Raw genomic sequence first — 15,894 nt, 5'->3', positions numbered from 1 at the left:
ATTACTTGAACTCATGTTCCAACTCATGGAACATGAGGAGTAATATCAGCCCACTAGAGCAACCAGCAAAAAGGAATCACATATCTGCAAGCTGGACTAAGACAAAAATTAAGCAAAACGTGGAACAGGAAAATCAAAAACTTAGCTTGTCCTGAAGAATACAGAAGCGGGAAGCAGAGGTAACAAGACACACTGATTACATTGATAGCCGGCGAGGAAATTACAAGAAAGCCAGGTTAAATAGGAAACTCCCAAATCCTGATAGAACAGGTGGACACCAGAGACCGCAGAGAACACAAGTCACCCCGTACCATCTGTAACCACCAGAGGGAGCCCAAAAACAGAATCCACAACAGTACCCCCCTCTTGAGGAGGGGTCACCGAACCCTCACGAGAACCACCAGGGCGACCAGGATGAGCCCTATGAAATGCACGGACCAAATCAGCAGCATGAACATCAGAGGCAACCACCCAAGAATTATCCTCCTGACTATAACCCTTCCACTTGACCAAATATTGGAGTTTCCGTCTGGAAACACGAGAATCCAAGATCTTCTCCACAACATACTCCAATTCTTTCTCCACCAGCACCGGAGCAGGAGGCTCAAGCGAAGGAACAACAGGTACCTCATACTTCCGCAACAACGACCGATGGAACACATTATGAATAGCAAACGATGCCGGGAGATCCAAACGAAACGACACAGGGTTAAGAATTTCCAAGATCCTATAGGGACCGATGAACCAAGGCTTGAACTTAGGAGAAGAGACCTTCATAGGAACAAAACGAGAAGACAACCACACCAAGTCCCCAACACGAAGTCGAGGACCCACGCGGCGACGGCGATTAGCAAACTGCTGAGCCCTCTCCTGGGACAACTTCAAATTGTCCACCATATGACTCCAAATCTGATGCAACCTATCCACCACCATGTCCACTCCAGGACAATCAGAAGGCTCCACCTGACCAGAGGAAAAACGAGGATGAAACCCCGAATTACAAAAGAAAGGAGAAACCAAGGTAGCAGAACTAGCCCGATTATTAAGGGCAAATTCGGCAAGCGGCAAAAAGGTAACCCAGTCATCTTGATCAGCAGAAACAAAACACCTTAAATAAGTTTCCAAGGTCTGATTAGTTCGTTCCGTCTGGCCATTCGTCTGAGGATGGAATGCAGACGAAAAGGACAAATCAATGCCCATCTTAGCACAGAACGTCCGCCAAAATCTAGACACAAACTGGGATCCCCTGTCAGAAACGATGTTCTCCGGAATCCCATGCAAACGAACCACGTTCTGAAAAAACAGAGGGACCAACTCAGAGGAGGAAGGTAACTTAGGCAAGGGTACCAGATGAACCATCTTAGAAAAGCGGTCACACACAACCCAGATGACGGACATTTTTTGAGAGACAGGGAGATCCGAAATAAAGTCCATGGAAATGTGCGTCCAAGGCCTCTTCGGGATAGGCAAAGGTGACAACAATCCACTGGCCCGAGAACAGCAAGGCTTAGCCCGAGCGCAAACTTCACAAGACTGCACAAAAGAACGCACATCCCTCGACAAGGAAGGCCACCAAAAAGACCTGGCCACCAAGTCTCTAGTACCAAATATTCCAGGATGACCTGCCAACGCAGAAGAATGGACCTCGGAGATGACTCTACTGGTCCAATTATCCGGAACAAACAGTCTTTCAGGCGGACAACGATCAGGTTTATCCTCCTGAAACTACTGCAAAGCACGTCGCAAGTCTGGGGAGACAGCCGACAAAATCACCCCATCCCTAAGGATACCAGTGGGCTCAGAATTTCCAAGGGAGTCAGGCACAAAACTCCTAGAAAGAGTATCCGCCTTCACATTCTTTGAACCTGGCAGGTATGAAACCACAAAATCGAAACGGGAGAAAAACAGTGACCAACGAGCCTGTCTAGGATTCAGACGCTTGGCAGACTCAAGGTAAATCAGATTTTTGTGATCAGTTAAGACCACCACACGATGTCTAGCACCCTCAAGCCAATGACGCCACTCCTCAAATGCCCACTTCATGGCCAAAAGCTCCCGATTACCAACATCATAATTCCGCTCAGTGGGCGAAAACTTTCTAGAAAAGAACGCACATGGCTTCATCACTGAGCAATCGGAACTTCTCTGTGACAAAACCGCCCCCGCTCCAATCTCGGAAGCATCAACCTCAACCTGAAAAGGAAGCGAAACATCTGGCTGACGCAACACAGGAGCAGAAGAAAACCGGCGCTTAAGTTCCTGAAAGGCCTCCACAGCCGCAGGAGACCAATCAGCAACATCAGCACCCTTCTTAGTCAAATCCGTCAAAGGCTTAACAACACTAGAAAAATTAGTTATGAAACGACGATAAAAATTAGCAAAGCCCAAGAACTTCTGTAGACTCTTAAGAGATGTAGGCTGCGTCCAGTCACAAATAGCCTGAACCTTGACGGGATCCATCTCAACAGTAGAAGGGGAAAAAATATACCCCAAAAAAGAAATCTTCTGGACTCCAAAGAGACACTTTGAACCTTTTACAAACAAAGAATTGGCCCGCAGGACCTGAAACACCTTCCTGACCTGCTGAACATGGGACTCCCAGTCATCCGAAAAAACCAAAACATCATCCAAATACACAATCATAAATTTATCCAGATATTCACGGAAAATATCGTGCATAAAGGACTGGAAGACAGAAAGAGCATTAGAAAGTCCAAAAGGCATCACCAAATACTCAAAATGGCCCTCAGGCGTATTAAATGCGGTTTTCCACTCATCACCCTGCTTTATCCGCACAAGATTATATGCACCCCGAAGATCAATCTTAGTGAACCATTTAGCCCCCTTAATGCGAGCGAACAAATCAGTCAACAATGGCAAAGGATACTGATATTTAACTGTAATCTTATTCAAAAGACGGTAATCTATACAAGGCCTCAAGGAACCATCTTTTTTGGCCACAAAAAAAAAACCTGCTCCCAAAGGGGACGAAGATGGACGGATATGTCCCTTTTCCAAGGACTCCTTAACATAATCCCGCATAGCAGTATGCTCTGGCACTGACAGATTGAACAAACGACCTTTAGGAAATTTACTGCCAGGAATCAAATCTATAGCACAATCGCAATCCCTGTGAGGAGGAAGCGAATTGAGCTTAGGCTCCTCAAAAACATCCCGATAATCAGACAAAAATACCGGAACCTCAGAAGGAGTAGATGAAGCGATAGAAATCGGAGGTGCATCATCATGAACCCCCTGACATCCCCAGCTTAACACAGACATTGCTTTCCAGTCCAAGACTGGGTTATGAGTTTGTAACCATGGCAGACCAAGCACTAAGACATCATGTAAATTATACAGTACCAGGAAGCGAATCACCTCCTGATGAACGGGAGTCATACGCATGGTCACTTGTGTCCAGTACTGAGGTTTATTCATAGCCAAAGGTGTAGAGTCAATTCCTTTCAAAGGAATAGGGACTTCCAGAGGCTCCAGACTAAACCCACAGCGGTTGACAAATGACCAATCCATAAGACTCAGGGCAGCGCCTGAATCCACATAGGCATCGATGGAAATGGCTGATAATGAACAAATCAGAGTCACAGACAGAATGAACTTAGACTGTAAAGTACTAATGGCAACAGACTTATCAACCTTTTTGTGCGTTTAGAGCATGCTGATATAACATGAGCTGAATCACCACAATAAAAACACAACCCATTTTTCCGCCTATAGTTTTGCCGTTCACTTCTGGACTGAATTCTATCACATTGCATTGTCTCAGGTGCCTGTTCAGAAGACACCGCCAAATGGTGCACAGGTTTGCGCTCCCGTAAACGCCGATCAATCTGAATAGCCATAGTCATAGACTCATTCAGACCTGTAGGCGCAGGGAACCCCACCATGACATCTTTAATGGCCTCAGAAAGGCCATCTCTGAATCTTGCAGCCAGGGCGCACTCATTCCACTGAGTAAGCACCGACCATTTCCGAAATTTCTGACAATATATTTCTGCTTCATCTTGCCTCTGAGAGAGAGCCAATAAAGCTTTTTCAGCCTGAATCTCTAGGTTAGGTTCCTCATAGAGCAAACCCAATGCCAGAAAAAACGCATCCACATTGAGCAACGCAGGATCCCCTGGTGCCAATGCAAATGCCCAATTCTGAGGGTCACCCCGCAGGAAAGATATAACAATCTTGACTTGCTGAGCAGGGTCTCCAGAAGAGCGAGATTTCAAAGAAAGAAACAACTTGCAATTGTTCCTAAAATTCAGAAAACTAGATCTATCTCCAGAAAAAAACTCTGGGATAGGAATTCTAGGTTCAGACATAGGAGCATGTACAACAAAATCTTGTATATTTTGAACCTTAGCAGCAAGATTATTCAGGCTGGAAGCCAAACTCTGGACGTCCATGATAAACAGCTGAGGTCAGAGCCATTCAAGGATTAAGAGGAGGTAAGACGCAGCCAGGCTGCAATTAAGGCTATGCAGCAAACTCTGAGGGGAAAAAAAAAAAACTTCCTCAGACTACTTATCCTCCTACTTCAGCCAATACGATTACCACTTTTTGGCCGGCTATACTGTCATGATCCCAATGGCAGGGGATCACAAAAGGACAAGCACAAAAAACAAAACAAGCTCTAGGGTGATGGAAACTGAGCTGACCGCGATCCTGAACCTCAACACACAACTAGCTGTAGCCGGGGAACATGCCTACGATGATTCCTAGACGTCTCGCGCCAGCCGAAGAACTAACTTTCCCTATTAGAAGAAACACAGACCTCTCTTGCCTCCAGAGAAACACCCCACAGAAATAGCAGCCCCCCACATGTAATGACGGTGAAATGAGAGGAAGGCACATACGTAGTTATGAAAACAGATTCAGCAAAATGAGGCCCGCTAAAACTAGATAGCAGAGGATACAAAAGTGAACTGCGCGGTCAGCGAAAAACCCTACAAAAAACCATCCTGAAATTACTTGAACTCATGTTCCAACTCATGGAACATGAGGAGTAATATCAGCCCACTAGAGCAACCAGCAAAAAGGAATCACATATCTGCAAGCTGGACTAAGACAAAAATTAAGCAAAACGGGGAACAGGAAAATCAAAAACTTAGCTTGTCCTGAAGAATACAGAAGCGGGAAGCAGAGGTAACAAGACACACTGATTACATTGATAGCCGGCGAGGAAATGACAAGAAAGCCAGGTTAAATAGGAAACTCCCATATCCTGATAGAACAGGTGGACACCAGAGACCGCAGAGAACACAAGTCACCCAGTACCATCTGTAACCACCAGAGGGAGGCCAAAAACAGAATCCACAACAATAACTTACACAACTCTAATATAAGATACACCTCTAAAGTAACAATTTAACACTCTGAGCAGAGATACCCGGGTATCTATAACTATGGTACCGTATCCTGAGATGGATTTCCTCTCAGGCAGGAATCCGCACAGGCTGCAGCCAGTCCATATCTTCAGCGCCAATAAGTTACAGCAAGCTCCTCTTGTCTTGTCGGCCGATGCCGGGGACTTAGTTAGTGGTCTCACGATGTAGTCTCTGCTTCTGTAGCTCCTAGGAATGCTTCCACGACAATCCGTCCGTCTCTGTATCAGCAGTCTGTCCAGACTTGTTCCTCCACTCAATGCACAGGGAATCCACAGACTTCCAAATTCGTACTGGGTTCTTAGTAAAGTCTCAGTCTTTTCTTAGATAAAGGGTTAACTCCTCTCCAGGAAACGTTAGCAACACAAGTCTCTCACAGAGTTAAACAAAAGGTTAGCTCTTCTCCAGGGGAACGTTAGCAACAAAAAGTCTCTCAAAAGCTTCTTTTCCTCCAAAAACACTTGCAGTAAATCCACACAGTCTCTTTTTAAGATCTCACAGCAGCTTCTGCCTTTGCTTCCCGCCTTTTCTCTCTGAGCTCTCACTTCCTAGTTTCACTTTACACACGAGACACTAGACCCCACCCCCCAGCACACATTGTCTCCGGGAGTTTTGCACGGTCTGTCCTTTGCTGCAACAGGCAAAAACCACAGGGTCCTAGTGCCCTCTCAGTGGGACTACAGTTCACCCTCTTACAAAAGAATGCACTGGGGGCTGACATCTTGGTTTTGCAGCAGTAGCAGGGCACTATCAGTGTCAGATTACGGCACCCCATGGACATAGGAGAAAATAGACCGGCGCTGACCCTATCTGTAACATTGCAACAGCATTAGCAGTGAGCTGGGCACGCCTCTGTGGGCTGCACAACTCACTGCTGTCGGTGTGACTAGCTGCCATTTTATTATAGCCCTGTGCTCTCTATCGCAGGACAGAAGAAGCCCTCACTGCTCCTCTGTACTCCAGGCAGGCACGTCCTCTGCTCCTCACAAGCTGCCCTGTGTGCTTCTCCTGCTGTGTCTCCCCCTCCCCCTCACACACAGTCTCTGTGATCTCCAGTAAGCTGCACTCACAGCCTGCAGAGAGGGAGGTGACACCTGGAGAGAGAGCAGGGCAGCTGACAGGACAGGGATTAAGGTGGGGAAAGGGGGATGGCAAGAACGTTATTCACAAAAAATGCTGCTGAGTCCACTGTGTTCTGCTCCTCCGTAAACAAGGTGTGCCTCTGATGCAGTAACTGCTGGTGATAGCAGGTCGCAGGGCAGTCACACACAAAATGGTGCTGCCCTGCGATGCTGCTCTTCATTCTTACTGTTAGCAGAAAAATTGGGGCAGTAACTGCTGACATCACCATTTCCCTCCCCTTTTGGGTGGTCTAATATCCCTGGGGCAGAGCTGCTAAATCTTACTATAGCTGCTTGAGGTCTAAACAGGGCCGCCATCAGGGTATGACAGCCGTGACTGGCGTATGGGGCCCGGTGAGCAGAGGGGGCCCGCATCAGGCCCCGTCTCATCTGGTCACTGGCCCCCCCCTGCAGGCGCTGCGGCAGCGGCACACTATTGTCGTGCGGGCCCGCGCCCGCACGTCAATAGTTAACAGCCGCCAGCCAGTCTGAGGCTGGCAGCTGAATAGGGCCGCAGGGCGCACTCGCCGGCGTCGCCGGCATCTGACGTCATTGTCAGCCGCCGGGCCCGGCGAGTGCGTCTGTGTGGAGCCTGGGGGGATCTTCGCCCGGTGCAGGAGCATGGCCAGGTAAGAAGTCGTGTTTTTTTTTTTTTCTTTGAGAGCTGCGATCCAGGGGGGCCCGGGGGGCAGGATGATGGACACACAGGGGCAGAAATGCTGGACACAGTGGGGCAGAAATGATGGACACAGTGGGGCAGAATGGTGGACACACAGGGGCAGAAATGCTGGACACAGTGGGACAGAATGGTGGACACACAGTGGGGCAGAATGCTGGACACAGTGGGGCAGAATGCTGGACACAGTGGGGCAGAATGCTGGACACAGTGGGGCAAAATGGTGGACACACAGGGGCAGAAATGCTGGACACACAGTGGGGCAGAATGCTGGACACACAGTGGGGCAGAATGCTGGACACACAGTGGGGCAGAATGCTGGACACACAGTGGGGCAGAATGCTGGACACACAGGGACAGAAATGCTGGACACAGTGGGGCAGAATGCTGGACACAGTGGGGCAGAAATGCTGGACACAGTGGGGCAGAATGGTGGACACACAGGGGCAGAATTGCTGGACACAGTGGGACAGAATGGTAGACACACAGGGGCAGAAATGCTGGACACAGTGGGGCAGAATGCTGGACACAGTGGGGCAGAATGCTGGACACAGTGGGGCAGAATGGTGGACACACAGGGGCAGAAATGCTGGACACAGTGGGACAGAATGGTGGACACACACAGGGGCAGAAATGCTGGACACAGTGGGGCAGAATGCTGGACACAGTGGGGCAGAATGCTGGACACACAGGGGCAGAAATGCTGGACACAGTGGGGCAGAATGCTGGACACACAGGGGCAGAAATGCTGGACACAGTGGGGCAGAAATGCTGGACACAGTGGGGCAGAATGGTGGACACACGGGGGCAGAAATGCTGGACACAGTGGGACAGAATGGTGGACACACACAGGGGCAGAAATGCTGGACACAGTGGGGCAGAATGCTGGACACAGTGGGGCAGAATGCTGGACACAGGGGCAGAAATGCTGGACACAGTGGGGCAGAATGCTGGACACACAGGGGCAGAAATGCTGGACACAGTGGGACAGAATGCTGGACACACAGGGGCAGAAATGCTGGACACAGTGGGACAGAATGGTGGACACAGTGGGGCAGAATGCTGGACACAGTGGGGCAGAATGCTGGACACAGTGGGGCAGAAATGCTGGACACAGTGGGGCAGAATGGTGGACACACAGGGGCAGAAATGCTGGACACAGTGGGACAGAATGGTGGACACACAGGGGCAGAAATGCTGGACACAGTGGGGCAGAATGCTGGACACACAGTGGGGCAGAATGCTGGACACACAGTGGGGCAGAATGCTGGACACACAGTGGGGCAGAATGCTGGACACACAGTGGGGCCGAATGCTGGACACACAGTGGGGCAGAATGCTGGACACACAGTGGGGCAGAATGTTGGAGACAGTGGGGCAAAATGCTGGAGACAGTGGGGCGGAATGCTGGACACAGTGACAGGGGCAGAAATGCTGGACACAGTGGGGCAGAATGCTGGACACAGTGACAGGGGCAGAATGCTGGACACAGGGGCAGAATGCTGGACATTGGGGCAGAATGCGAGACACTGGGGCAGAATGCTGGACACAGTGGGGCAGAATGCTGGACACAGTGGGGCAGAATGCTGGACACAGTGGGGCAGAATGTTGGAGACAGTGGGGCAGAATGCTGGACACAGTGGGGCAGAATGCTGGACACAGTGGGGCAGAAATGCTGGACACAGTGACAGGTGCAGAATGCTGGACACAGTGACAGGGGCAGAATGCTGGACACAGGGGCAGACTGTGAGACCCAGGGGCAGAATGCTGGACATTGGGGCAGAATGCGAGACACGGGGCAGAATGGAGATACGGGGCATGATTGGAGACACGGGGCAGGATGAAAGACATGGGGGCATGACTGGAGACAGATGGGGCAGGATTGGAGACAGATGGGGCAGAATGGAGACACAGGGGGCATGATTGGAGACAAGTGTCAGGATTGCAGACATGGGGGCATGGTTGGAGACATAGGGGGCAGAATGGAGACATGGGGCATGATTGGAGACACTGGGGGCAGAATTGGAGACAGATCGTGCAGGATCATGGGGCAGGATGGATATGATGGAGACAGATGGGGCAGGATGGAGAGATCACATGGGGCGATCATATGGGGCAGGATGGGGAGATCATATGGGGCAGAATGGATACTCATGAGGGCAGGATGGGAGAACATCTGGCTGACGCCAGGAATGAGACACACGGGGCCAGGCTGGGGGATATTATTAATACCATAGGGGCTAATTTAGGGATATTATTACTGCAGTGATGTATTTATTTTATTTTTTGAGTATACTGTTTTAAATGGGGGGCGGTCCTGTTACTGTATAGAGTGATACTATGTCGCCTTCTTCATGTGGTGTAATGTAGAAGTTGTGAAAAATTAAGTAATGTGCACTGTTCTGCAAGCGGAGCTCGAGATAACTGTGTTATTTCCTGCAGAGAGAAGTCCTGGCTGGATGAAATGATGGCGGTCTGTGCTGGATGAAAGATGAAGGACTTCACCTAGAGACGTCACTGGTGAGTCAGTGTGTTACCTATACACTGACACTATACACTGTATACAGAGCTCCTGTGTATAATTTCACTAGTGATCACTATATTATCTGTACACAGACACTGCATACTAAGTACAGATCTCCTGTGTATAATGGCACTTATGGTGATAGTATGGTGCTTTTTTTTAAATTACTGATCAGAATTATAGTATTCAGTCACTATGTGGTGGTAATATGTGGTCTGGACATGGTGTTGTGGTATTTGTTCCTTGTATGTGATATTATTCGATCACTGTGGTGGTAATATGTGGTCTGGTCAAGGTGTTGTGGTATTTGTTCCTTGTATGTGATATTATTCGATCACTGTGGTGGTAATATGTCATCTGGTCATGGTGTTGTGGTATTTGTTCCTTCTATGTGATATTATTGGGCATTTTAAAAATTGAAAAATAAATAAAAATATACCTAAATTGTATTGCATATCTTAACAAATATTTAATAGGTTACAGTAGAGTAGGGCCCGGCCAAAAGTGTCTACCGTGTTATGGTGGCGGCTTAAAAAATCTTTTGGCCAAAACAAAAGCTGCCTGCTATGTATGTGATCTGGTGATGGGAACTGTTAATGTGTGATTGGTGAGAAGTGGAGTTTTTCCAAGAGAGAGCGGTGGGACTGTGGACAGTTCGAGGGGTGGAGCCTGGAGGCGGGGCTGGGGAGGAGCCTGGGCGGAGTCTCAAGGGGGCCCCGAAAATTTTGCCAGTATGGGGCCCCGAAATTTCTAGTGGCAGCCCAGGGTCTAAAACGGAAAATGCTCCTCCTAGTTGTAAATATGTATATTTGTAGAAAAATATATATTTTTCATATAGAAATGTTTGCAAACATTGCATTAATAAATTTTAATTACTATTTTAAGCTTAATTTTACAAAAAAAAACAAAATACAAGAAAACTGGTGGCACTTTCCCTTTAAGGGAGGACGTATGCAGCCATCCGCAGGCCAGCCACACGCAAGTGTGAACTTAGCCTTAGACATTTACCTGACCACAACATGCAGGAGTATAATTGAGAGACCTTTTACCTCCAAGCAGCAGCACTTTATTATGTTTGTCTGCCACCACCTAGTGGGCCATTACAAACATAACACTTAAATGCCATTTTCTTCAGCTGCCTTTGTGTTTAGAGATCCCTTCGTTACTATTTAGATAACTTAGGCTTGATTATTATAAAGATTACTTATATGCCTGATTTTTGGATGTCATTAGTAAAAAAGGGATCTTTTTTATATAATAAGGTTGTATGCAACTGAGATATACTCTTTAAGCACAAGGACTTTAGTTTTGGACTATAAAATGCTATTTATTGTCGGTATATTAATTGATATATCGCCGCTATGTTTATATATATGCCATGAGAGTTTTCTCCCACCTGACCTTTTTTCCTACCACCTTTTTCCTGATTTTTACTATGTTAATTTTTAATCATGTTTAAATAAAATGTATTAATTTTATCTAATCTAACTCGTCACTTCTAATTTTTGCACATGGGCACATATAATTGGGGTCACTTTGTCAAATAAATCTTTTCATTCAGTCTTGATTGTGGCCTCATGTGCCAGTGATTGTAGCCTCATGTGCCAGTGTGTGCGAGCCCTAAACATCTTTTAGATTTTTTAGAATGATAGATTTATCTAGTTTCATTTGTACATTTGCATTTACGATCCTCAAATACTGCAGACAGGAGTGCACAGCTCAGCAGACAGGAGCACGTAGCTCAGCGAACAGGAGCGCACAGCTCAACATACAGGAGCGCACAGCTCAACAGACAGGAGTGCACAGCTCAACAGACAGGAGCACTTAGCTCAGCAGACAGGAGGTTACAGCTCACCAAACAGGAGCACACAGCTCAGGAGACAGGAGCGCGCAACTCAACAGACAGGAGCGCACAGCTCAACAGACAGGAGCGCACAGCTCAACAGACAGGAGTGCACAGCTCAACAGACAGGAGCACTTAGCTCAGCAGACAGGAGGTTGCAGCTCACCAGACAGGAGGTTGCAGCTCACCAGACAGGAGCACACAGCTCAGGAGACAGGAGCGCGCAGCTCAACAGACAGGAGCGCACAGCTCAACAGACAGGAGCGCACAGCTCAACAGACAGGAGTGCACAGCTCAACAGACAGGAGCACTCAGCTCAGCAAACAGGAGTGTGCAACTCACCAGACAGGAGGACGCAGCTCAGGAGACAGGAGCGCACAGCTCAACAGACAGGAGCACACAGCTCAACAGACAGGAGTGCACAGCTCAACAGACAGGAGCACTCAGCTCAGCAGACAGGAGGGTGCAGCTCACCAGACAGGAGCACGCAGCTCAGGAGACAGGAGCGCGCAGCTCAACAGACAGGAGCGCACAGCTCAACAGACAGGAGCGCACAGCTCAACAGACAGGAGTGCACAGTTCAACAGACAGGAGCACTCAGCTCAACAGACAGGAGCACACAGCTCAACAGACAGGAGTGCACAGCTCAACATTCAGGAGTGCGCAGCTCAGCGGACAGGAGCGTGCAGCTCAACAGACAGGAGTGCACAGCTCAACAGACAGGAGCACGCAGCTCAGGAGACAGGAGCGCGCAGCTCAACAGACAGGAGCGCACAGCTCAACAGACAGGAGCGCACAGCTCAACAGACAGGAGCACACAGCTCAACAGACAGGAGTGCACAGCTCAACAGACAGGAGTGCGCAGCTCAGCAGACAGGAGCGTGCAGCTCACCAGACAGGAGCGCGCAGCTCAGGAGACAGGAGCGCGCAGCTCAACAGACAGGAGCGCGCAGCTCAACAGACAGGAGCGCACAGCTCAACAGACAGGAGCGCACAGCTCAACAGACAGGAGTGCACAGCTCAACAGACAGGAGCACTCAGCTCAGCAGACAGGAGTGTGCAGCTCACCAGACAGGAGCACGCAGCTCGGGAGACAGGAGCGCGCAGCTCAACAGACATGAACGCGCAGCTCACAAGACAGGAGCGCGCAGCTCAGCAGACAGGAGCGTGCAGCTCAGCAGACAGGAGTGTGCAGCTCACCAGACAGGAGCACGCAGCTCAGGAGACAGGAGCGCGCAGCTCAACAGACATGAACGCACAGCTCACAAGACAGGAGCGCGCAGCTCACCAGACAGGAGCACACAGCTCAGCAGACAGGAGCGCGTGGCTCAGCGGACAGGAGGGCACAGCTCAACAGACAGGAGCACTCAACTAGCAGACAGGAGCGCACAGCTCAACAGACAGGAGCGTACACACAGGATTCAGTTTGGATTTAATATAAAATGTTTGTTTCATAGCCTGTTGAATCCCCACTGCACTCTGAGTTCATGTTCAGACAGGAGTTGTGTGCTTTTCAGGGGTCTTCTGAGAGATTGGTTGGGGCCTCAGGATCTGCATCTCCTTCTATTTCCAAACAATTAAAGTTCCTGACAAATATAAAAAATTATAGTCAAGAGTTTAGTTACTCACTAATTATAAATTATCATTATATACCTATTTAAATTAACATCATTTACTTCTGCAGAAGTCAAACATTCGTATGATCCCTCTGGTAAAGCAAGATATCTATCAGCCTGCCAGTTATTTGGTGTTGTTCCAGTTTCATTCTTCATACGTCATATGGGGGACTCAGAGCTCATAATGAGACATCACGGGCTAGGTGCACAGGTATGAACTGTTATTATTATTATTATTTATTTATATAGCACCATTGATTCCATGGTGCTGTACAATGCTGTTAATGGGGATGCCAAACCATAGTCTAGCGCAGGGGCATCAAACACTATTGTTTAAGTCTGTTATTGAAAAGATAACAATAATAAAATAATCTGCTGTGTTATTTCAGGGTACTAAAGCAATTGCACTTTCTCTGGTGACCAACACTTCAATTGTGAATTTAAACCTCAGTGACAACTGTCTGGAAGGAGAAGGGGGAGCTGCAATTGCAGATATGTTAAAGGAAAACTGTTATATTTCAGGTTTGTTTGAAAGTCTTTTTTAATATAGTAATTTCATATAATAAATTAAGTTCATGTGTGTGTATATACATATATACACACACTGAGGAAAAATCAGGTTTGTATATATACAGGTGCTTCTCACAAAATTAGAAACTTAACTGTTCACAATAACAGTAATTTTGAACAGGGGTGCCCAAACTTTTACATGCCTCTGTATAGAGTGCTGTTTTCGTCTCTACATACAGGTACTTCTCACTAAATTAGAATATCATCAAAAAGTTAGTTTATTTCAGTTCTTCAATGCAAAAAGTGAAACTCATATTATATAGAGTCATTACAGACTGATCTATTTCAAGTGTTTATTTCTGTTAATGTTGATGATTATGGCTTACAGCCAATGAAAACCCAAAAGTCATTATCTCAGTAAATTAGAATAATTAACAAAAAAAACTGCAAAGGTGTCTTTCCCATGATTGTGGAGCCTACTGAAACAGGCTAAGGGATCTTTTGAAACGCTTAAGAAGACTTTGCAGGTGTTTTTTGTTAATTACCCTAATTTACTGGGATAATCACTTTTGGGCACTCATTGGCTGTAATCCATAATCATCAACATAAACAGAAATAAGCACTTGAAATATATCACTCTGTTTGTAATGACTCTATATAATATATGTGTTTCACTTTTTGTATTGAAGAACTGAAATAAATTAACTTTTTGATGATATTCTAATTTTGTGAGAAGCACCTATATGAATACAGACCAAAAGTTTGGACACACCTTCTCATTAAAAGATTTTTCTGTATTTTCATGACTATGAAAATTGTACATTCACACTGAAGGCATCAAAACTATGAATTAACACATTAGGAATTATATACTTAACAAAAAAGTGTGAAACAACTGAAATTATGTCTTATATTCTAGGTTCTTCAAAGTAGCCATCTTTTGCTTTGATGACTGCTTTGCACACTCTTGGCATTCTCTTGATGAGCTTCAAGAGGTAGTCACTGGAAATTGTTTTCACTTCACAGGTGTGCCCTGTCAGGTTTAATAAGTGGGATTTCTTGCCTTATAAATGGGGTTGGGACCATCAGTTGTGTTGTGCAGAAGTCTGGGGGATACACAGCTGATAGTCCTACTGAATAGACTGTTAGAATTTATATTATAGCAAGAAAAAGGCAGCTAAGTAAAGAAAAAAGAGTGGCCCTCATTACTTTAACCCCTTCATGATCTTGGGATTTTTCGTTTTTCCGTGTTCGTTTTTCACTCCTCTCCTTCCCAGAGCCATAACTTTTTTATTTTTCCGTCAATTTGGCCATGTGAGGGCTTATTTTTTGCGGGACGAGTTGTACTTTTGAACGACATCATTGGTTTTAGCATATCGTGTACTAGAAAACGGGAAAAAAATTCCAAGTGCGGTGAAATTGCAAACAAAAGTGCAATCCCACACTGGTTTTTTGTTTGGCTTTTTTGCTAGGTTCACTAAATGCTAAAAGTGACCTGCCATTATGATTCTCCAGGTCAGTATGAGTTCATAGACACCTAACATGACTAGGTTATTTTTTACCTAAGTGGTGAAAATAAATTCCAAACTTTGCTAAAAAAAAAAAAAAAATTGCGCCATTTTCCGATACCCGTAGCATCTCCATTTTTCATGATCTGGGGTCGGTTGAGGGCTTATTTTTTGCGTGCCGAGATGACGTTTTTAATGATACCATTTTGGTGCAGATACGTTCGTTTGATTGCCCGTTATTGCATTTTAATGCAATGTCGCGGCGACCAAAAAAAGTAATTCTGGCGTTTCAAATTTTTTTCTCGCTACGCTGTTTAGCGATCAGGTTAATGCTTTTTTTTAGTTGATAGATCGGACGATTCTGAGCGTGGCGATACCAAATATGTGTAGATTTGATATTTTTTTATTGATTTATTTTGATTGGGGCAAAAGGGGGGTGGTTTAAACTTTTATATTTTTTTTATTTTTTTCACATTTTTTTTAACTTTTTTTTTTTTACTTTTGCCATGCTTCAATAGCCTCCATGGGAGGCTAGAAGCAGGCACAACATGATCGCCTCTGCTACATAGCAGCAATCTGCTGTTCGTTGCTATGTAGCAGAAAATCAGGTGTGCTGTGAGCGCCGACCACAGGGTGGCGCTCACAGCCACCGGCAATCAGTAACCATAGGGGTCTCAAGGACCTCTATGGTTACAATTCTGAA

The 15,894-nt window shown here is 46.6% G+C and overlaps 1 protein-coding gene across 3 annotated transcripts in view; it reads left to right on the top strand.

Moving 5' to 3' along the window:
- The window catches only part of LRRC74B (leucine rich repeat containing 74B), a 111,534-nt gene that overhangs the window by 34,392 nt on the left and 61,248 nt on the right, over positions 1-15,894 (top strand). For 2 of the 3 annotated variants that reach the window (XM_069758630.1, XM_069758638.1), the window contains exons 3-4: positions 13,242-13,384; positions 13,563-13,695. The exons of the other annotated variant lie outside the window; for it this stretch is intronic. In XM_069758630.1, coding sequence (XP_069614731.1) covers positions 13,242-13,384; positions 13,563-13,695 — 276 coding nt within the window. The remainder of the gene's footprint in view (positions 1-13,241; positions 13,385-13,562; positions 13,696-15,894) is intronic. 3 annotated transcript variants of the gene reach the window in all.

Source organism: Ranitomeya imitator, chromosome 1 (genome assembly GCF_032444005.1).
Source record: "Ranitomeya imitator isolate aRanImi1 chromosome 1, aRanImi1.pri, whole genome shotgun sequence".
Classification (NCBI taxonomy): Eukaryota; Metazoa; Chordata; class Amphibia; order Anura; family Dendrobatidae; genus Ranitomeya; species Ranitomeya imitator.
This window is presented reverse-complemented; position numbering and strand designations above follow the sequence as displayed.